This window comes from Geotrypetes seraphini, chromosome 6, assembly GCF_902459505.1.
Source record: "Geotrypetes seraphini chromosome 6, aGeoSer1.1, whole genome shotgun sequence".
NCBI lineage: Eukaryota > Metazoa > Chordata > Amphibia > Gymnophiona > Dermophiidae > Geotrypetes > Geotrypetes seraphini.
In genome coordinates, this window is record NC_047089.1 from 229,385,542 (window position 1) to 229,408,831 (window position 23,290).

The window sequence follows — 23,290 nt, forward strand, 5'->3', positions numbered from 1 at the left end:
TTGGTTTGCTTGCCTTTGCTTCAAAACCATAACAGGTTCGTCCCCAATCTATCCATCTCATCATTTTGATTTTCCAGGCACAACTTACGGCCTCATACGGCCTCTTTTACAAAGCTGCGCTGTGCTAACGGCTCCGAAGCCCATAGAGATTTAAAGAGCTGTTGCCACGCGGCTTTGTAAAAGATGCCGATAGTGCCTACTTGTTCGCTTTCCCATCCTTGAAGGGTTGTATCTACAAGAGATTCCTCGATAGAACATTATCATTCGAAGCAGGCAAATGGAATAAATGTTTAACCAACTTTATCTCAAACGCTCTTTCTTACCAAACTTTTAGGAAGTCAATCTAAACTTATCTCTTTGACAAATTTCTCTGACTCCATTTCTGCCATGACGTACTTCTAAAACACTTCCAGGATCAATCTTACCATTCTTTAATGTAATTTTGAAAGTTTTTGATAATATTGCTGTCTGTATACAGTCTCTTCCTCTGTAAACCGCTCTGAATTGTTTGTGGTATTGCGGTATATAAAAATAGTTATTATTTTTATTTTTTTAAAATCTTTATTAATTTTCAAAATTAATACAAAGTGCCAAGAATTATAGACATTAATAATCAACGTAAGCACTTAAATTCTATCAATAACAATGCAGAAGAAAAATATCCCTCCCCTCCCATCCAACAATTTAATCAAGAAATAAGCCAAAAAGATCCCCCTACCACCTGCCCCATCCTGGATATGTATAGAAATAAACAAAAATAAAATAAAAAAACAACTATGTTGAAGTAACAAAGGATGTCAACGGACCCCAAACCAAATTTAAAAAATTGCTATGCCCCAATATATCAGATTCATCTTTTCATATTTGTAACCTAAACATAAACTAGCCTACCAAAAAGGAAAGTTAAGGCGGTCGCAACTTTTCCAATTGCGGGTTATCATTTGCATAGCGATCCCTGTCATAGTCAGGAAAAGCCTGCCTTTGTAGCGATCCATGGGAGGCTTGATATGCAACAACGTTCCACATATAACTGCCTCATACGTCAAAGGGATTGTTGATTCCAGTATGAGGTTAATCTGTCCCCATATTGACTTCCAGAAGCTGAGTATCAAAGGACAATAGAACAACAGATGATCCAGTGTCCCAATGTCTAAATGACATGATATCTTATGGAGAGGAGCGGTTTCTTTGAAGCACGATCATTAAATAAGGGAGCCTCAACCCCGATGAAAAGTATTCTCGAAACATGTGCGTGTTGGAAGAGGCGCTCCCAAAAATCGGCTGCTAACATTAAAGTTAAGTGTGCTACAGTTTAAAAATGAACAAAAGTTATTAAAATACATAAAAATAAAAAAGGTAGAAAACATTGATCCTATGACGATCGGGTTTTTTTGTGATTTGGTTCACATAAACCATAAGGGTTCTCTAGCCCTCTGAGGATCAAAAAAAGAAGACATTGGAGCTAAAAATGACAGTGTCAGCATCTATTAGATTTAGAACTGTCTAACATAGTAACATAGTAGATGACGGCAGATAAAGACCCGGATGGTCCATCCAGTCTGCCCAACCTGATTCAATTTAAATTTTTTTTTTTTTTTTTTTTAATTTTTCTTCTTAGCTATTTCTGGGTGAGAATCCAAAGCTTTACCCGGTACTGTGCTTGGGTTCCAACTGCCGAAATCTCTGTTAAGACTTACTCCAGCCCATCTACACCCTCCCAGCCATTGAAGCCCTCCCCTGCCCATCCTCCACCAAACGGCCATACACAGACACAGACCGTGCAAGTCTGCCCAGTAACTGGCCTTAGTTCAATATTTAATATTATTTTCTGATTCTAAATCTTCTGTGTTTATCCCACGCTTCTTTGAACTCAGTCACCGTTTTACTCTCCACCACCTAACTTGTATAACCTAACAGGGGTCCAAAAAGATCTATGTAACAAAAAAAACAAACCAAACATGTTTGTCTCATAGATGCTGAAGCTGTACATTTTATCTTCCAAGTCCAAATTTGTGGCCATCGAGATGCAGAAATATACTGCTTTATCTCAATGCTATTATTATTATTACCCTGTTTCCCCGATGGTAAGACACTGTCTTATTTTTTTTGGAAGGCCAAAATATGCTCTAGGGCTTATTTTCGGGGGGATGCCTTATTTACATTTTTTTCTAAAAAGGGGGGGCTGTCTTATTTGACGGCTGAAGAATCGGTCGGCCGAAAAATCGTACCGTGTATGGCCACCGTTATCCATCATACCATATATTGTACCATTTAATGTCCCCAATGTTCTCCATCAGGGAAACACAGTAAAGAGATTATTCTGTAGTGCAGCATCAGAGGGGACTTGACAATGTGAAACCATTGTTTATATACCGTATGCATTTTAAACAGGCTTTATATACAGTAAGTGGTATTGCTCACAGCAAAAGAAACCTGTCTGCGTGTCTCACTTTTGGATGTTCTGCCCGTGAACAAACTCCTGCAGTCTCCGTTAGGGAGGGATGAGGGAAGCTGCCTGTGTTTCCTTGCGCGGAGTCACGTGCGCGCGCTGCAGTCCTGTCACTTCTTCCTCTTCACTTCATGACGAGGCGCGGCACGCAGCCATGGAGGCAAATACGGTAGACGGAGGGACCACACGGAGTCACCCACCGTACCACCCGATTCGGGTAAGCGCAGGTATCGGTGGGTGGCTTATTTGCGGGGGGGGGGGGTGCCTTATTTTACATTTTTTTCTAAAAAGGGGGGGCTGTCTTATTTGATGGCCCTGCCTTATCTTCGGGGAAACAGGGTATTTATTATTAAAGAGGAGTGAGCATCTCTGCTGATGCCACACCCTGCATAGTGACTTAAAGCATCCAGTTATGAAGAGGCAGCACCAGAGACCATCTGATTTGATGGAAGTTTCACCTGCCGTTCAGGCTTCTGTAATGCAGTCACACAGATCTACCAGACTGCACGCTAAACTGAAATCCCACACAAGGCACTGCTCCTAAGCACAAGCGGACAGACATTCATACTGTGCTACCTACGCCAGGCAAGACGCCTCAAGAAGAACGCAGCGTTGAAGTCCTACGTCCCTTGCCATCAGCACAGAAGGCTCAAATGTCCGATATTACAGATGCAGTCACTTCAGTTGAGTTAGCTACACATCCATTGAAGTCCACTGCCACATAGCATCTTTCTCTGTGCAGTATCTTATCCAGGATACAGACGGACATTAATTTGTTTTCCGGTTATAGTGCAAGCCTCTACGTTATCTTCTCTGATCTATAGCTATAGGATGCAGGGTTCCACCTTAGCACTCACTGTCCAGGAAAAGGATCTAGGTGTCATCGTTGAGGATACGTTGAAACCTTCAGCTCAGTGTGCGGCGGTAGCTAAGAAAGCAAATAGAATATTAGGAATTATCAGGAAAGGAATGGAAAGCAAAGATGAAAATGTTATAATGCCCTTGGATCGCTCTGTGGTACAGCTGCACCTTGAATACTATGTGCGGTTCTGGTTGCCGTATCTAAAAAAAAAAGATACAGCAGAATTAGAAAAGGTACAGAGAAGGGCGATGAAAACAATAAAAAGGGATGGGATTTCTTCCCAATGAGGAAAGGCTAAAGTGGTTAGGGCTCTTCAACTTGGAGAAGAGTTGGCTCAGGAGTGATATGATAGAGGTCTATAAAATATTGAATGGAGTGGAAAGGATAGATGTGAATTGCTTGTTCACTCTTTCCAAAAATACTAGGACTAGGAGGCATGTGATGAAGCTACTAAGTACTAGATTTAAGACAAACCAAAGAAAACATTTCTTCACACAATGTGTAATTAAACTCTGGAATTCATTGCTGGAGAATGTAGTGAAATCAGCTAGCAGAGTTTAAAAAAGTTTTAGATAATTTCCTAAAAGAGAAGTCCATAAGCCATTATTGAGATGGCTTGGGGAAATCCACTGCGTATTCCTAGGATAAGCAGCATAGAATCTGTTTTGCTACTTGGGATATAGCTAGGTACTTGGGACCTGGGTTGGCCACTGTTGGAAACAGGATGCTGGGCTTGATGGACCTTCGGTCTGTCCCAGTACAGCAATTCCTGTGTTCTTATGTGAGCCAAATATAGGACAATCAAGGCATTATGACATCAACGTTGAGGCTGGCTCATAGGAATTGGTGGAATGAGGCTTTATGACATCACAATCTCAGCCCTGGAATGTTGGTACTCTTTGGTTTTCTTCCAGGTACTTGGGACCTGGGTTGGCCACTGTTGGAAACAGGATGCTGGGCTTGATGGATCTTCGGTCTGTCCCAGTACAGCAATTCCTGTGTTCTTATGTGAGCCAAATATAGGACAATCAAGGCATTATGACATCACCGATGAGGCTGGCTCATAGGAATTGGTGGAATGAGGCTTTATGACATCACAATCTCAGCCCTGGAATGTTGGTACTCTTTGGTTTTCTTCCAGGTACTTGGGACCTGAGTTGACCACTGTTGGAAACAGGATGCTGGGCTTGATGGACCTTCGGTCTGTCCCAGTACAGCAATTCCTGTGTTCTTATGTGAGCCAAATATAGGACAATCAAGGCATTATGACATCACCGATGAGGCTGGCTCATAGGAATTGGTGGAATGAGGCTTTATGACATCACAATCTCAGCCCTGGAATGTTGGTACTCTTTGGTTTTCTTCCTGGTACTTGGGACCTGGGTTGGCCACTGTTGGAACCAGGATGCTGGGCTTGATGGACCTTTGGTCTGTCCCAGTACGGCAATCCTTAAATTCTTTATCTTCCTGCATAACAACCCTCCATTCCGTCTCAAGAGGTAAAGCCTGTGGCATCAACACCAGTACTAGGCACAGTGGCAGACAAGTCTTCCCCATCACGACCTCTCCTGGAGCAGCCGCACACTTTCATGCAGAAGACTATTTAATGACTTTGTCACGGGCTACTGGAAAGATCTACCAGGTGTAACATATCAGGGCCAGGTCTTAACACAAACTCAATCTACAGAAGTGCATTTCTCCCTGATTCCATAAATCTCTCTTATATTCATTTTGAGTTTAGAACAGCAAGGGGGAACATTATTTATCTCTTTCTTCCCTGAGGCCATAGAACCTCAAAGGGATCTAGAGGATTATCCAAATCCTATTTACATTCCAAAAAGAATCATCCCAAGAAGAAGAGGAATTTTCTGCAAGGATTTCTTCTCATTGTCTCCTCCTCCTGCTCATGGATGAGTTTTCTTATGATGACATTTCAAACCCAAGGCTTTATTCATCAAATGTCCCAAGAGGTCCCTTTTCCTCTACAACAGGAAGCAGAATCTAGGTCTAATATCTTGAGATTTTTTTTAATTCATAGAGGCTTCAGAGCCACAGTGGCAGTCTGTATATGGCCTGTTGCATGAGCGAGAACTTAGCATATAGGTCTCATTTTGGAAAAATCTGGGAACCCATCAAACACTATATAAACACCTGATTATATGATTGATTGTGTATTGTAATTCTTTTATGTCTATATGAGAGAATGGGGTTGGTGGTTGGGTCTTTGGGTATATCACTGTTGTAAATCATATTTTACAAAGGTGCGCTAGCGTTTTTAGGACATGCACCGGATTAGCGCATGCTATAGCGCGCGCTAGCTGGAAAACTAATGCCTGCTCAAGAGGAGGCGGTAACGGCTAGCGCGCGGGGCATTTTAGCGTGCGCTATTCCACGCATTAAGGACTTAACGCGCCTTCGTAAAAGGAGCCCTTAGACTCAGTTTCGTATTGCCCTATGTTGGAGGGTTGATTGTGTATTATGGATACTAGAATATGTTTTGCTTTCTGGTTTTTGTAATGTTTAAAACTCAATTAAAAAAAAAAAAAAAAAAAAATTGAACTTAAAAATAAAGAATTTTGCATCTGGGAAACTCCAGTTACTGAATTTGAAACAAATACGTACAACCAACTCCAGGAGTCAACAAAGCACAGCTTTCACATACTTCTGAGGTAGTAGGATCACCAATGAAAAATGGTGAAGAAATGCAGAGAATTTTCAAATATACTGTACCTTTCAGAAAAGATCCCACGTTATTAAAACACTTTGAAAAGAAAGAGCCATGTTATTTGCGAGACCTTTGATTCATCAGTTGCATATAGGGTTATCATCTAGGCCAGTATTCTTCAACCACCGGTCCATAGAAATTTCCTGCCGGTCCACAAGGCCAGCACATGCATCAGGCCCAAAACAGTGTTCTTCAACCGCCGGTCCACGGTGCGCTCAGTGCGGCATTATCTTCGAGCCGGCTCCCTCTTCCTCACTGATTCAGTGCAGCGGCTCCTTCGTGCATCCTGCGCCTGAACTGGAAGCCTTCTATCTGACATCGCAACGTCAGAGGGAAGGCTTCCAGATGAGGTACGGGACGCACAAAGAGCCACTGCCCGCAGCTTTATGCACTGAATCAGTGAGGAAGAGGGAGCCGGCCTGAATATAACACCGGGGTGGCATAAAATGGCCAGGCAGGAGCAGGCCAGAGATAAGGCATAGCATGGAGGGAGGGAGACAACCAAGGTAGGGGGGAATGATTTTATTTTTTAATTTAGTGATCGAATTATGTCAATTTTGAGAATTTACGTCTGCTGTCAGTGTGCTTTGTGTAGTTTAATTTTGTGGTTAACCATTATGTGTTGTAATAAGATTATATTGTGTGTTTCTATGAAAAATGAATGGAAAAAATAGTGTTACAATTAGTACTATTATGGGGGCGGGGTCTGGGTTGGAGATTGGGTAGAGATGGGCGGGGTCTGGCCTACGACTTAGCCCAGTGTTCTTCAACCACCAGTCCATGGACCGATGCCGGTCCACAAAATAATTATTTTATTTCTACCGGTCCATAGGTGTAAAAAGGTTGAAAAATACTGAACTAGGCTATCCTCTCAAATACAGTCCAACCTAGCAGCCATTTTTCTAAAAATGAGTTTGAAACCAGAGAATGACAAAGGGAGAAATTTTTCCCTGTCTCCACGGGAACTCATTTTCCCATCCCTGCCACATTCCTGCAAGCTCTGTCCTCATCTGCACAAGTCTCAATCATAAGTGTCCAAGGCTTCTGCGGTTAAGACAGAGCTTACAGGAATGGGGTAGAGACAGCGACAGTGACAAAGTGCGTTGGGGCGGGACAGGGAAACTGAGTTCCTGCGGGGATGGTGAAAAATTTGTCCCCGTGTCATTCTCTATTTGAAACCCATCATATCTGTTCAGCATGTGGTGATTTTGATGTTTCATCTCAAATATCATCTTCTTGCCAGACTTTCCTTTTTTGAGGAAAGGCTAAAGAGATTAAGGCTGATGGCAGATGTGATTGAAATTTACAAAATCCTGAGTGGTGTAGAGCAGGTAAAAGACTAGGGGACACTCGAGGAAGTTACATGGAAATACCAGTACTGTACCTTTAAAACAAATAGGTAGAAATACTTTTACACTCAACAAATAGTTAAGCTCTGGAACTTGTTGCCAGAGGATGTGGTTACAGCGCTTAGCATATCTGGGTTTATAAAAGGTTTGGACAAGTTCCTGGAGTAAAAGCCCAACCTCTCGGATGAGTCTGAATTACACCAATAAAAGAAGGTTAAAAGAACTATAACAATGTTAATGGACCCCCCCAAACTAAGTTAAATATCTTAGAATGCCCTAAAATGTCGGCATTCATCTTTTCATACCTGTAACTTAAACATAAGCTCGCTCATCAAAAGGAAAAATTAAGACTTTAAACATTTAACATCTTACACAATGGGCTCCTTTTACTAAGGTGCGCTAGCGTTTTTAGCGCGTGCTATGTGGTCAGAACCAATGCCGGCTCAATGCTGGCGTTAGCGTCTAGCGCGTGCTATTCCGCGCATTAAAGCCCTAACGCAGCTTAGTAAAAGCAGCTCTACAGTGCAGAATTACAAATAATCATTGACTAAATTTGTACAATTATAATAATGTATATTTATCTTATCTTTCCTTTTGTTCATTTACCTTTACACATCCATGGGGGGTGGGGGGTTGGAGGGAGGGGAATAAATATTGATGGGACATTTGGGTAACTTTATTCTTTACTTATACTATATATTATGTTATATTATGTTATTATTGTATGTAGGATAACTGAAAATCTTGAATGATATATATGTTACCTGTATAGATATTAGTGTAATGTATGTAATACCTACTGTTTGTTCATTTGTATGACACTGTTTTAGATTAAAAATCAATAAAGATTAACCCCCACCCCAAAAAACAAACAAAAAAACAGTTTGGCAACTGGCAGCAATTATATCAGGAGAAACCCCCTCACAATATACAGCATCTTATCAACCCTTCCCTCAGCCCCCCCTAAATTTTTTGAAGTACCCCAAAAATCTGAGTGTTGAAAACCCAGAAAGCAGGACACTGAAACCCATATTATTTTCCTTCTGAGCAGTCCAGAAGAACCTAAATCGACAGCACAGGTGAATTTTGTGAAGAATGGGGGAAGCTGCTCCTCGGGTGCACCGAGGGAGGAGAAAGGGGGCAGGAACGGATCTGGACTGGAAGGCTATTGGTGCGGGTTGCCTGTCACTCAAGTGAGGTCCGTGCGGGAGGGGAGAGAGGACGAGTGAAAAAAACCTGCTGAATGGCTCAGGGGTCGGATCTCGGCAGCACCTGGGGTTTCGGCCAATCGGGCGACGCGGACAGTTCCCTGAGGCGCGCGACCTTGCAGTTTTATTTGTAGTGGACAGACGGGCATCAGCTGGGCTCCGGGGACGAGGCTGCAGACAGGTCTGCTATGAAATCGACAACTTCGGGGGGGGGGGGGTCAAGAGAGCCGATGGGTGGGACTGGAAGCTCTTCCGAGCAGGGACCGTCTTCTGTGTGACTCCGTACAGCGCTGCGTACGCGCTGTAGAACTAGTAGTAGTGATTCAGATTGGGGGATGGGGGGGGGCGAGAATATTTAAGAGGCATCGTGCTGAGCTCCCCTGCTGTGTGTCACGGGGTTATTCGGGAGATTGGGTGTGGTAGCTGCAGAGAAAGAGTGGGACTATTGAACTTTATCCTGTTCCCCGGGGGGGAGGGGGTGTCAGAGTGATCAGGTGGGAATGGGGTGGGGGTCATTAGAGACACTGCGGTAGCTGTCCTTAGAGAAACAGCGGGACTAAGTTTACCCTGTTCCCGGGGGGTGGGGTGTCAGAGTGATCAGGTAGGAATGGGGGCATTAGAGACACTGCGGTAGCTGTTCTTAGAGAAACAGGGGAATAAGTTTACCCTGTTCCCGGGGGGGTGGGGTGTCAGAGTGATCAGGTAGGAATGGGGGTCATTAGAGACACTGCGGTAGCTGTTCTTAGAGAAACAGGGGAATAAGTTTACCCTGTTCCCGGGGGAGGGGTGTCAGAGTGATCAGGTGGGAATGGGGGTCATTAGAGACACTGCGGTAGCTGTCCTTAGAGAAACAGCGGTACTAAGTTTACCCTGTTCCCGGGGGGGTGTCAGAGTGATCAGGTAGGAATGGGGGCATTAGAGACACTGCGGTAGCTGTTCTTAGAGAAACAGGGGAATAAGTTTACCCTGTTCCCGGGGGGGTGTCAGAGTGATCAGGTAGGAATGGGGGTCATTAGAGACACTGCGGTAGCTGTCCTTAGAGAAACAGCGGGACTAAGTTTACCCTGTTCCCGGGAGGTGGGGTGTCAGAGTGATCAGGTAGGAATGGGGGTCATTAGAGACACTGCGGTAGCTGTTCTTAGAGAAACAGGGGAATAAGTTTACCCTGTTCCCGGGGGAGGGGTGTCAGAGTGATCAGGTGGGAATGGGGGTCATTAGAGACACTGCGGTAGCTGTCCTTAGAGAAACAGCGGGCCTACGTTTACCCTGTTCCCCGGATGTGTGTCTGAGTGTTCAGGTGGGAATGGGGGTCATTAGAGACATTGCGGTAGCTGTTCTTAGAGAAACAGCGGGACTAAGTTTACCCTGTTCCCCGGGTGTGTGTCAGAGTGATCAGGCAGGAATGGAGGTCATTAGAGACACTACGGTAGCTGTTCTTAGAGAAACAGCGGGACTAAGTTTACCCTGTTCCCCGGGGGGGGGGGTGTCAGAGTGATCAGGTAGGAATGGGGGTCATGGATGCGGTACCTGCTCTTGGAGAAAGTGGAGAAAGTTTACCGTGTTCCCTTGGTAGTCTTGAAAGATGAGTAAAACTGGGGGAAGGGGTATGTTTTCATGTCCAGTTTATCTCACTGAGCCTAAACTAAGCTATGAGAGACTTGCGCAGATTTCTCGGTGACCGCCATAGTAAAAGTATATTTATTTAATTGAGACGCTGTAGTGAGGCCGTGACACACAAGAAAGCAAACTGATGTCTCTCACTAGCTCAAATCCCGGAGCCTATAGTCAATCTCGCACAAGACTTGACCTCACCTAACGATAGTTTTTTTTTTTCATCCACTTTTGAAAGGAGCTGGTTAATTCATTCCAGATATTCATCTCTGTAAATAATTTTACAACCAGTTTTCATGAACTTCCGGGTTGCAGTTTGGAAAGTGCTTTGACAGGGGTCGTTGCAAGCCTGTCTTTTTCTTTCTGCAACTTCTCTTGAGAGGATGCAAATAGAAAAGGCAAAATCGCTACTTTTACTGCTTAATGATTTGCCCTTTTTCACCGGCCTAATTCCCATGCATAGTGGCTGTATGCACCAGAGGCACAGTTTGAGTACTTTGATTAGCAAGAGGTTAGAAAGGTTGCCAGTATTCTGCTTTAAAGCTATCGAGACAGGTGTGAATTTGCTACAGTTCCTTAAATCAAGATTTGAAGAGTTCCAACCATAATAACTTTAATGCTGTATAAAATGTAAAGAATCGTTTTTGACTCTTTGGTGGAGTGTGAATTGGAACATATCTAGAATGTTTTTATATGGTTCTTGTTTCCTTGCTCATCCCTTCTTATAGCTGGGACCAAGGCAGTCCTGGATTTCTAACCACGCCATTCTGGTACATTATGGCAGTGGTTCCCAATCCTGTCCTGGAGGACCCCCAGGCCAGTTGGGTTTTCAGGCTAGCCCTAATAAATATGTATGAGAGAGATCTGCATATAATGCAGGTGCCAGGCATGCAAATCTGCTCCATGCATATTCATTAGTGCTATCCTGAAAACCTGACTGGCCTGGGGGGGTCCTCCAGGACAGGGTTGGGAACCACTGCATTATAGGACTTGCAGCACCAATTTCAATGGGCACTACAAATCCCACGCTGCTTTGGGATGCAAGTTCAAAACCAGGACTGGCCACAATGTTTCCAGCCTAGAACTGGGTAACGGCATCTCTGACATTAGTTGGGTGGCGCTGCCCTTTCAATTAAAGTTTTATTTACTTATCCAGACAATAGAGATTCCTTAAGTCAGTGGTTCCCAAACCCTGTCCTGGGGGACCCCCAGCCAGTCGGATTTTCAATATATCCCTAATGAATATGCATGAGATAGATTTGCATATAATGGAAGTGACAGGTATGCAAATCTCTCTCATGCATATTCATTAGGGATATCTTGAAAACCTGACTGGCTGGGGGTCCCCCAGGACAGGGTTTGGGAACCAGTGCCTTATGTGATTGATGGCTTGGAAACAGCCATACTGTAATTTTACAGGGGGGGGGGGCAAAAAGAGGGAGACCGCTGCTCTTACCCAGCTGGGCCAGTGGCTTAGTGGGGGCGGAACACGCTGGGTGCTGTCTCATGATGGCGGTGCCAGCATCTCTCCACCTGCCCCCCCCCCCCCGCCTTCCCTACCACCGTACCGCTAGCGTTTTGCCAGTGAGAGAAGCAACGCTGGCCTCGGTGCTCCCGTCTGATGTCACGTCCGGGTCCTATGACAAGGGAGAGCCAATGCTGGTGCGGGCAGCAAGTTGGAGATGCGGCTTATGCCGGGGGAAGCTAAACGGGGAAAGGACGCATGCGCGGCAGGGGGTCAGGGAAGGGGCGGAGGGAGAGGCTACAACCACCCCGAGCACCTCCTGCAGTCGCTATGCCAGTGCTCTAGGCCCACACTGCTGCGTCGAGTATTCAAGATATCCACCATGAATATGTATGAGATACATTTGCATGCACGCTCTCTTCTATAGGGTTTGACATACCGCTTGGACAAGGTGTGTTAAGCATTTTTCCTGTCTGCCCCAGTGAGCTTACAGCCTATCTAATGCAGTCCTGGAGTCCCCCCCTTCCCTGTCAGGTTTTCAGGATATTCACATTGAATACGCATAAACTTGATTTGCCTACACTGCCTGCGTCGTATGCAAATTTCTTTCATGCCTATTCATTTTGGATATCCTGACTGGCAAGGGGGTACTCCAGGACCGAGTTGAGAAACACTGATCTAATGTACCTGGAGCAGTGGAGGATTAAGAGGCTTTCCCAGGATCACAAGGAGCAGTGTGGGATTTGAACCCTCAACCTCAGGGTGCCGAAGCTGTAGCTCTAGCCCAGACATGGAAAACTCCGGTCCTCGAGGGCCGGAATCCAATTGGGTTTTCAGGATTTCCGCAACGAATATGCATGCGATCTATTTGCATGCACTGCTTTCCATGCATATTCGCTGGGGGAAATCCTGACAATACAATTGGATTCCGGCCCTCGAGGACCGGAGTTGCCCATGTCTGCTCTAGCCACTAGGCCACAATCTCCTCCCTCCCTCGCATGCATGTTCATGGTGAATATCCTGAAAACTTGCTGGGGTGTGTCCTGAGGACTGGGTCGATAGCATTTATTAATCTTCCAAGTTTTTCTTGCAAACTACTGTGCAGCATCAAAGATGTCAAAATACCAGAGGTGACTGCATCTGTACCACGGGTAGGCAATTCCGGTCCTCGAGAGCCGGAGCCAAGTCAGGTTTTCAGGATATCCACAATGTATATGTATGAGATGGATTTGCATGCACTGCCTCCTTGAGATGCAAATCTATCTCATGCATATTCATTGTGGATATCCTGAAAACCTGACCTGGCTCTGGCTCTCGAGGACCGGAATTGCCTACCCCTGATACTATTGCAGCATTATAATGTATTGGGATTGTATCTGGAATACAAAACACTTAGGAAAACCACATTTGTATTGCTGTTTTCATCGTTTCTGACCAGTGGTTCTGCAGATAGGGTGGGGGTCAGCTTGCAGGTTGAGGAGGTGCAGGGTGAGAACCAATGCAAGGCGATGACCACTTCCTAGAAATTCAACTCTGGGCCTAAGGCTGGCTCCACCTATGTGAGGCTTTGGCCCAAGGTGTCAGTGATAAAGGGTGCCAAAATCCTTGTCCAACATGTCTTCCTCTCTCTTCCCTTCCCTCTGCAGTCAGGGGGAGGGAGATCCTGGATTGGGATTTTAGCACCTTTTATCACCAGCAGTGGGGGAGGGAGAGATTTGAGATAGAGGGGGAGCTCCTGGATCATGGGCATGGATGGCCTGCAAATGCAAAAGTTGGCTCGAGGTGCCACAGTCCCCTGAGGTGGCCCCTGGCTAGGCCAAGTTCAGCTTTGGCATTGAATTTCCGGGTTTGTGGAGCCGGCTAAATGCACAACCAATTTTACGTGCAGTATTCAGAACTTAACTAGCTATGGGGCACCACTTAAAGTTAAGACTGAGTTTTATTTTGTTCTGTTTATACAGTTTCCTTGGCTGGTTAAGTGCCATTGAGACGTCCCCAAAATAGCTGGTTTTAAGGTGGGCGCTAACTAGACATTTTCAGTGGCACTAACTCAGGAATCTCAAAGTCCCTCCATGAGGGCCGCAATCCAGTCAGGTTTTCAGGATTTCCCCATTGAATATGCACTGAAAGCAGTGCATGCACATAGATCTCATGCATATTCATTGAGGAAATCCTGAAAACCCGACGGGATTGCAGCCCTCAAGGAGGGACTTTGAGACCCCCGCAAACTGATTAAGCCCCAGGAATGGTTAGCCCAGTGGTTCCCAACCCTGTCTTGGAGGACCCCCAGGCCAGTCAGGTTTTCAGGGTAGCCCTAATGAATATACATGAGAGAGATCTGCATGTAATGGAGGTGCCAGCATGGAAATCTGCTCCATACATATCATCTAATAATAACAAATTATTGTTCATTTTAACTGGGATTGCCATTCAACAGATCATTTACAATTGGAAAAATTGGAACGGTCTTAATTATTGTTTCTGGTGGAATTCTGTTTGTCATATATATAAAATGGAAAGGGCGTTAGCAGTCCAAAAAGGGAATTATAACAAATTTAAAGGGTGTCAGGTCAAAACCGCGGAAGACAAAGGCGCGCGCTGACAACTGAGCGCAGTGCAGAGGCGCGCGCCGAAGAAAATAACTGTTTTTTGGGGCTCCGATGGGGGTGTGTGGGGGGGAACCCCCCACTTTACTTTATACAGATCGCGCCGCATTGTGGGGGGTTTGAGGGGTTGTAACCCCCCACATTTTACTGAAAACTTCACTTTTTCCCTAAAAACAGGGAAAAAGTTAAGTTTACAGTATAATGAGGGGGGTTACAACCCCCCAAACCACCCACAACGCCGCCGCGATCTGTATTAAGTAAAGTGGGGGGGGGCTCCCTGACAAAACCCCCCGTCGGAGCCCCTAAAAACTGTCATTTTCTTCGGTGCACGCCTCCGTCTTACGCTCAGTTGTCGGCGCGCGCCTTTGTCTTCCGCGGTTTTGTCTATGAACCAATTTAAAGATGTGTGGAGGCCATTGATGGATTTTTGTAAAGATTAAAAATTATTCTTCCCTGAATCCAGTTTCATTCTTTAGTGGCTATCTCAGCCTGAGTCCTTCTACACCAGCATTCTTCAATGCAAGGCTTGAGGGTCAGTGGCTGGGCCCATTCTGTACCAGGGGTCCCTCTCTCCTTAAACAATGACACAGAAATGGTTTTCCGCAGTTAACCGCGGAAACAGGGGCAATGTCCTCGTGTCATTCTCTAGTTTCTGGTCTGTTAAATCGCTTCGAATATCGACCCGGACGTTCCTAGAAAGCCGAGTACTGGTGCTTAATGCATAAACTATTTATAGTTTGCTAAACTCGATGCAGTTTAAAAGCATTAAAATAGTACAGAAAAATTTATAGGCAGATATTTACTGCCGAACAGCTGAGTGGAAGAAAATGTCCACTTTTTTGTTGTTCTCAAAATCAGAAACTTGTTACTTTTTTTTTTTGATTTCAGGAACCCTGAGAGCTTCTTTCACATTCATCTTCAAAGAACGTCCTTGAATTTTTAAAAGCTGTACCAAAGCCTGGCTTAAATAAAGGACTTGTTCTTCTGTAGTAGGTCTTAGTGCTGCATACAGGGGTTGAAGCCAGAAATGAGCCAGTGAGAGGTGTCTTGCTGTGGCGGAGCTGGGCTGGACTCCTTCTCGTTCTTTTATTACCAACTTCCAAGAATTATTGCCGGGACTCCGCTGACTTCATTCCAGCCCTGAAACCTGCCTAAAATAATCAGATCCACTAACCTGCGGGGAGCAAAACTTCAACTAGCTGGACGTGGCTTGCGTTTAGACCTTGCCCCATAGCTTGCCTTCCTTGAAGCTATAGCAAGATGTTGAGAATGGGGCTTGAAGACGTCCAGTTGGGATCCAGCCGATCGGAACTCACTGTTGCTGGCAGCTATAACAGGGGATCTTTGGAGAAGGAGCAACTTGGAGCTGCCAAAGACATTGGTGGGACAGGGGGGGAGCAGCAACTGCTGCGGAGCAAGATCAACAGCCGGGAACGGAGGAGAATGCAGGACCTGAACATAGCCATGGATGCGCTGCGGGAGGTGATCCTGCCCTATTCTGCTGCCCATTGCCACAGCTCACCAGGGAGGAAGCTCTCTAAGATTGCTACACTGCTTTTGGCCCGCAATTATATTGTGCTGCTGGGCAGCTCGCTGCAGGAACTCCGGCGGCTCCTAGGTGAGCTCAGTGGTCCCGCTGCCCCACGCCTGCTGCTGCCCCTTTTTGCCGCTCCAGGCTCTGTCTTTCTGGGGGCCCCGGAGCCGCTGCGTTGCAACAAATACTTGTCGGTGGCCCTGGAAGAGCCGGGCCGCCCGCAGTACCAGCTGCCACAGACAGGTGGTGCACTCTGTGGCTGTGCAGTCTGCAGACTGCCTGCTTTCCTTCCCCTGGCACCACTGTCCAAGTAAAGCCTCTCTCTCTCTCAGGGTATAGACCATGTGTGGGCAGGGGTTCTGAAACAGGGCCCCCTAGAGGTGGGAGGGGGACCCTGGCAGGCTGGAACACTGCAGAAAGGAGCCCTCCCTTCCTACCACAAAAAGAAATGCAGTGCCTCCACCACTTGTACGCTTAAAAGATCTTCCTGAGAGGAAAATTGGATTGCTCTCTGCGTAACTGCTTAGTGTACTGTTTGATTCTCGAAACACCGGCTTTGTTTACCATCAGCTGCAGTGACAGTTCAGGACTATGAAACTTCAGGCTTTGCTACTCTGTTCATATCATTCTGTTACCTTGTTTAAGTCTGTGCCCCAAAATGCTGATGATCTTATGTGCCTTGCTTTCTCAAAAACTGTAGATTAGGAAAAAATAAGAGGAACAATGATTCATTGCACTGGAGACTAATTTTTTTTTTACTTTTTAATGTTGATGGCTTCTGACTCGCTCCTCCAGTAAACAGGAAAGCATGTGGATATTTTTTTTAATTTTGTAATTCTCATGGTTTTAAAACCGTGTCTTCGAATAATAGTTGGAGATCTGTGAATGATATTCTTGTAGGTGTATTAGTAATGTCTTTGTAACTGTAATATTCGTGATAATCATGTTTTAAGTGCATTTGAGTGTCGGTGCTATCTGTATGACATGGAAGCCTGCTAAGAAGTTCAAGACTGGTAGGCTATTACTGTTATGAAATAAATGAATTTTGTATTGCACCAGCAGCCCATCAGGTGTTGATGCCCATTGTAAGTTCTAAAAATGATAAATAAAAAATAAAACCACATGGTTTCTAATTAGCTTTCTCAAGTTTATCTAATTGCGTCCATACAATCTGCTGTAATCATTATTGCTCTTTACAAAACACACTGAGAAAGATAACGGATTAGTGATACATGGGTTCTGCAGGAGAAGAAAGTGACAGGCATACGTTCAGAGACCGTAACAATGCACAAGGGATATCGATGAGATAAATTTGCATGCCCTGCATCCATTGCACATATTCACTGTGGATATCTTAAAAACCAGACTGGCTTGGTGTGTCCCAAGGACTGGACTGAGAATCCCTGAGCTGCAATGAGAATCGAATTACAGAGCATGGTGCAGTGGTTAAAGCTACAGCCTCAGCACCCTGAGTTTGTTGGTTCAAACCCACGCGGCTCCCTGAGACCCTGGGCAAGTCACTTAATCCCTCCGTTGCCCCAGGCACATTAGAAAGATTGTGAGCCCGCCAGGACAGACGGGGGAAAAATGCTTGAGTATCAGAGAATGACACAGTGACAAACTTCATTACCGTTCCCGTCCCGGCGGATAACCGCGGGAAACCATCTTCATGTCATTCTTTAAGGAGAGAGGGAAGAATCAGAGTATAATTGGGCACAATCACTGACCCGCAAGCTTTGCTTTGAAGAATGCTGGTGTAGAAGGACCGAGGTTGAAATAGACACTAGAAAATGACATGGGATTATTTCCCGCGGTTATCCGCGGGGACGGGGACGGTGAAGAATTTTGTCACCGTGTTATTCTCTATTGAGTATCTGAATAAATTCATGTAAACTGTTCCGAGCTCCTCTGGGACATCAGTATAGAAAATTGAATAAATAAATAGTGTGAAAAGTTTCAGACTCTGATAACCAGAGCTGGTTGTGTGACATCATAATGCCTAAGAGCCAACCTCATCAGTGATGTCACAATGGTTTTATTGTACAATAATTGGCTTACTTTTACTACATTTTGATTTCTAGAGTGGTGCAGTGGTTAAAGCTATAGGCTCAGCACCCTGAGGTTGTGCATTCAAACCCACACTGATCCTTGTGACCCTGGGCAAGTCACCTAATCCCCCCCCCTATTGCTCCAGGTACATTAGATAGATTGTGAGTCTGCTGGAACAGATGGGGAAAAATGCTTGAGGACCTGAATAAATTCATGTTAACTGTTCTGAGCTCTTCTGGGAGAATGGTATGGAAAATTGAAAAATAAATAAATCTACTATAGATAAATATATTTGGTTTTCAGAAGGCCATTCCAACTCCAGCGGTGTTTAAGATCCAAAACATTTTGGGTGCAGTTCAGTAAATGACACTCGGTGCTAACTTTGATGAGTACTTGTAACATACCACAACACTTTATTTTTATTTCGTAAAACCTTCCCGTTCGATGCAGATAACAAGATATGAAAAACTGCACAAACACAATGAGCCACAAAATCTTAATCAATATAGCAAAACATATCAACCAGAGGTAAGTATTAATGGGCGAAACTCAGATTCTGCCAAAAGCTGGTGAGAAAAACATGGGGGGAAGCCACTGCTTGCCCTGGATCGGTAGCACGGAATGCTGCTACTCTTTGGGGTTCCAGAATCTTTCTATTCTTTAGAATTCTGAATGGAATATTGCTACACCTTGGGTTTTGGCCAGGTACTAGTGACCTGGATTGGCCACTGTGAGGACAAGCTACTGGAGCTTGATGGACCATTGGTCTGACCCAGTAAGGCTATTCTTATGTTCTAAATCAGGGGTGTCCTACCTGCGGCCCAAGGGCCGCATGCAGCCCAGTGAAGTATTTTGTGCGGCCCCGGTCGATGGCAATGTAGTGTTTTCCTATGCTGCCCCCAGGAGTTTACCATCTTGCTGGCTCCCTCCTCTGTCTTGCTGCAGCGTTTGCACGGCCCCAGAAACATTTTTTTTGGCCAATGCGGCCCAGGGAAGCCAAAAGGTTGGACACCTCTGTTCTAAATGCTCACACCCAACTGAGGGCAGTTACATGCATAAATTCAGGTATTCCATAACATCATGTCTAATTTCTGGGGATGCCCCTGATCTGCCCATGCCCTCTTCTGAGTTCCATGCAATGAAATTTAGACATGCAAATGAGTACCACTTAATACAAATTATTGATTGTTAATGCCTCCAATTAGTTTAAATGCAGAGCTGAGACCTGCATCCAACTTTGGGCAACCTATATAGAATCTACAGGGTTTAGGTCAGGGGTGTCAAAGTCCCTCCTCGAGGGCCGCAATCCAGTCGGGTTTTCAGGATTTCCCCAATGAATATGCATGAGATCTATTAGCATACAATGAAAGCCGTGCATGCAAATAGATCTCATGCATATTCATTGGGGAAATCCTGAAAACCCGACTGGATTGCGGCCCTCGAGGAGGGACTTTGACACCCCTGGTTTAGGTGGTGGTGTTGCAAATCTGAAAACTATACTTATATGGACTATGGAAATCAGAGCTCCTACAGCCCTACTATATGAAACTACACTGGCTGCACGTAACCACAAGGATCAAATTTAAATTGGGCATCACTACCTTTAAGAGCCTGACAGGCAATGTCCCAGACCACCTACTACTCCCTACTATGCCAGGATGCCTCCAACAGATATTCTACTAGAAATCTTTTCCACGTAAAATTCCCAGCATGCAACAATATAAACTCTACCAGGCCAAAATTACCTTATCAATTAGCAAAATGCTGGAACCAGCTACCCCTTACACTACGATCCTGTGACCACTGTCTCAGGTTCAGACAACTTTTAAAAGCATTTCTGTACCAAGATAGGGATCCAACCCTGAAGTAAGTGAAATAGTATTTGTAAAAGCCCATTTCTAAACTGTCTATTGCAACTCCTGGAACATAACGATGAGCCAACGATGACCTACTTGAAGATGAGATCTTGTGTTTCCAACCTGTAGGATGAATTTAAAAGACAATTTTAATAATGATACCGTTAGTTAATGTCATGTGTTTGTCTTGTTGAAACATGTTTAGCATTTCTTAAATATGTATGCATGTAATTTTGTAAACCGCATCGTTATACGGTATAGAAATTTTTAAATAAATAAATAAAATGTAACTATGTAACCATGACCTAACTGTATTAATAATTGTATTGATCTACCTGTACTAGCAATTCTATTGAATGACCATGTCAAACTGTCCATTGTAACTTCCTGCGTAACTGACCCCAACCTCTTGTAATGTAATTCGACCTTGAACTGACTAGGTAAAAGCGAAATAGAAAATCTGATTAACAAAACATTGACTATCCAGTTTGTGTCACCAGTTAATGCATAGCTGGTTAAGTCAATATTCGGTACTTAACAGGGCATGGGTTACCGCATAAAGAGCCCCTTTTACAAAGCCATGGTAGCAATTCTCCCACAGCAAATGCACTGAAGCCCATCGGAATATAAATGGGGGAGGGGGGTTAAGACAGGAAGGGCACTTAATTTGTAAGGGAGGAGGTCTTTCCCGCTGTGGGATTGACCTCCGATAGGGTAGAGTCGCGGCCGCAGGGATAGGTGGGTAGGGATATTAATAGGAGGGCTCTCGGAGGACCTTAATGGTTTCTGGCCCTCCGAGCAGCTTTCCCGCCCTCCCGCCCGCTAGTACAAGGGAGTGAAGTGTTGGGTTTTGGTTGGCGATATCCCGAGCTACTGGCGGCTGGTCTCATCATGGGATGAGCGGTGGGCCAGCTGGGAGCCGTGCCTGGTGGGTCGGATGACCCTGGACAATGGGGCATGTGGGTACATGCCACCCCTCGGACCTTTGCTTAGACGGCAGGGTCGGTAGCTCGGGATCAGGGCCACAATGGTGATAGCATTGTGCTGGTTTAATTGATTAAATTGTTATTTAATGCTGTTTTTAATATGTTATTTATCTATGTTATTTTACAATAAACAGGGCTGCGGCCAGGTTTCACCACACAGGTTTACGTGTATCATTGGGGTTGGATAAGGGTTTGAAGGGTAGGTAAAAAGGTAAGCATTAGGGAGCGGGCCGCTCCAGCTTCCGCTGTTATTGAATGAGCTTCCGTGCGTTTGCTGTGTTAGTACTCCCCACTGCAGCTTTGTGAAAGGGGCCCAAAGATAAGACTGTGTTATAATTTAGAGGAAAGGCGGGAAAGGGGAGATATGATAGAGACGTTAAAATGTCTATGTGGCGTAAATGCGCCCGAGTCGAGTCTTTTTCATTTGAAAGGAAGCCCTGGAATGAGAGGGCGTAGGATGAAGTTAAGAGGTGATAGGCTCAGGAGTAATCTAAGGAAATACTTTTTTTTATAGAAAGGGTGGTAGATGCGTGGAACAGTCTCCCGGTAGAGGTGGTGGAGATAGAGACTGTGTCTGATTTCATGAAAGCCTGGGATAGTCACGTGGGATCTCCTTAGAGAGAGGAAGAGATAATGGTTACTGCGGATGGGCAGACTGGATGGGCCATTTGGCCTTTATCTGCCATCATGTTACAATGTTTCTATAATCATAAGGTTCTACGACCTCACAATGCAGGTATAAAGAGCCTTAGCCTATAGGAAGAGGAGATGCAAATGTGAAGAGCCTTAGCCAATAGGGAGAGGAGGAGATAATGGTTACTGCGGATGGGCAGGACTGGATGGGTCATTTGGTCTTTATCTGCCATCATGTTTCTATGGTCCCATTTATGCAGTTACCCTGGCTGGTTAAATGCTGAATATCGGCACTTAACCAGCCAGGGTAGTGGATAGCCCTGAACAAGCAATTTAACCAGTCAGCCACTATTTATGACCAGTTAATTTGTTTGAATATCAACCAGTACCTACACGTAGATAGAGAGAATCTCTCTCTCTCTCTCTAAGTTTAAGACTTAGAAAAGGCTTGTCCAAGTTCAGTCCTCAAGGGCTGCAAGCAAACCAGGTTTTCAGGAGATCCTTAATGCAAGGATGTAGTGGGCATGCAAAGCTTTCTCATGCGTATACATTAGGGCTCTCCTGAAAGCCTGGTTTTCTTGCTGCCTTCAAGGAATGACCTTGGCCAAGCTTGATTTAGAAATATGAAGTCCAATTATGCATTTTTACAGGATCCTTCTAAGAAGGATGGTGCTGGGGTGATCATGATTGAATGTACTTAGCAAAATCTGGTGGGGAGGGAAGCTGAGGACCTCAAAGTTCATTGAGCGAAGAGAGCAAGGCTGAAGTTTTGCGATGTAGGCTCAAGCTCCTGGCAAAAATTTGAAGAGGTGTGAGGATGGGTGTGTGCATTTAAAAGAGACCCACCCCCATTGCCAGGGGAGAAGAGAGATACTTGTACCCAGGACTCACAGCACCCACCCTCTTAATACAACACTGCTCCCACCATCACAACATCCCCTTCTGCACTGGTGTGAGGATGCTTTGTTGCCTCAAGACTTGGAAAAATTGCTATTGAAGGAACCATAAATTGTACACTGTACCAAAAAATTCTTAAGGAGACTGTCTGATATAAGTTGAAACTGAAGCGTAATTGGGTTTTTGCAGCAAGATGTTTTCCAACTCCAGTAGCAAAGAAATCACCAATATTAAGATGCAGGCAGCAGTTCAGCAGTAAGATGGGGGCTATCCCGTCTTTTGCATCATCACATGTTTGATTATCTCCCAGTTGGTGAGAGGTCCTATGTGTGTGCTCGGTGCAAAGAGCTCCTAGCACTCAGGGAATGGGTTCGATCTCTTGAGGCTAGAGTAGCAGACTTAGAGGAGCTGAGGGAGACAGAGAGGAGACAGAGAGGGATGTATAAAAGTCCCACCTCTAGTCTGGCAGTCTCTGGGCTGCCTTGGAGGAGGGAGGTCTTCTTAAAGGAGAGCATAACCCTGGTAAAAATAGGAGGCAATTCTGTTCCCAGGACCTGCCCACCAGGGGATGCAATGTCCTCTTGGACCGAGGATGTGTCTCCAGGAGGTTCTGCCCAGGAGGAAAGGGTCAGGAATCTTAGGTTGACTATGATAGTGGGAAATTTGATTATTAGGCATGCAGATAGCTGAGTGGCTGTGAGGATTGCTTGGTCACTTGCCAGCCTGGGGCAAAGGCGGTAGACCTCCTGCCTCACCTAGATAAGATTTTAGACAGTGCAGGGGAGGAGTCTGCTGTTTTAGGTACCAATGACATAGGGAAATGTGGTAGGGAGGTTTTGGAAGCCAGATTTAGGTTTTTAGGAAGGAAGTTAAAATCTAGAACTTCCAGGGTAGCATTTTCAGAAGTGCTTCCTGTTCAATGCACATGAATCCCTCCCGATTCATGTCTGTATTTTATGTAATCACATTGTTAAATGTTAGTTTCTTTTTATTATTCTTTATTGGATTTTGTACATCGCTTAGCAATTTTAATAGGCGATTCATCAAATGTACTAATAAA

At 45.0% G+C, this 23,290-nt stretch overlaps 1 protein-coding gene across 3 annotated transcripts; it reads left to right on the plus strand.

Annotated features, from left to right (window-relative positions):
• Positions 1 to 8,498: 8,498 nt before the first annotated feature.
• On the plus strand, positions 8,499 to 16,942 carry OLIG1 (oligodendrocyte transcription factor 1). 3 transcript variants are annotated; one of them, XM_033949906.1, is made up of 2 exons: positions 8,499 to 8,583; positions 15,164 to 16,942. In XM_033949906.1, the coding sequence occupies exon 2, from the start codon at positions 15,536 to 15,538 to the stop codon at positions 16,121 to 16,123; it is 588 nt and encodes a 195-aa protein (XP_033805797.1). In that variant the 5' UTR covers positions 8,499 to 8,583; positions 15,164 to 15,535; the 3' UTR covers positions 16,124 to 16,942. The 3 variants fall into 3 exon arrangements, with proteins under 3 accessions (XP_033805797.1, XP_033805795.1, XP_033805796.1); XM_033949904.1 differs by lacking the exon at positions 8,499 to 8,583 and adding an exon at positions 8,590 to 8,774; XM_033949905.1 differs by lacking the exon at positions 8,499 to 8,583 and adding an exon at positions 10,101 to 10,197.
• The last annotated feature ends 6,348 nt before the right edge of the window (positions 16,943 to 23,290 follow it).

Excerpts from the sequence above, each read along its gene's own strand:
- OLIG1 (XM_033949906.1), top strand. The coding sequence starts at position 15,536 with ATGTTGAGAATGGGGCTTGAAGACGTCCAGTTGGGATCCAGCCGATCG.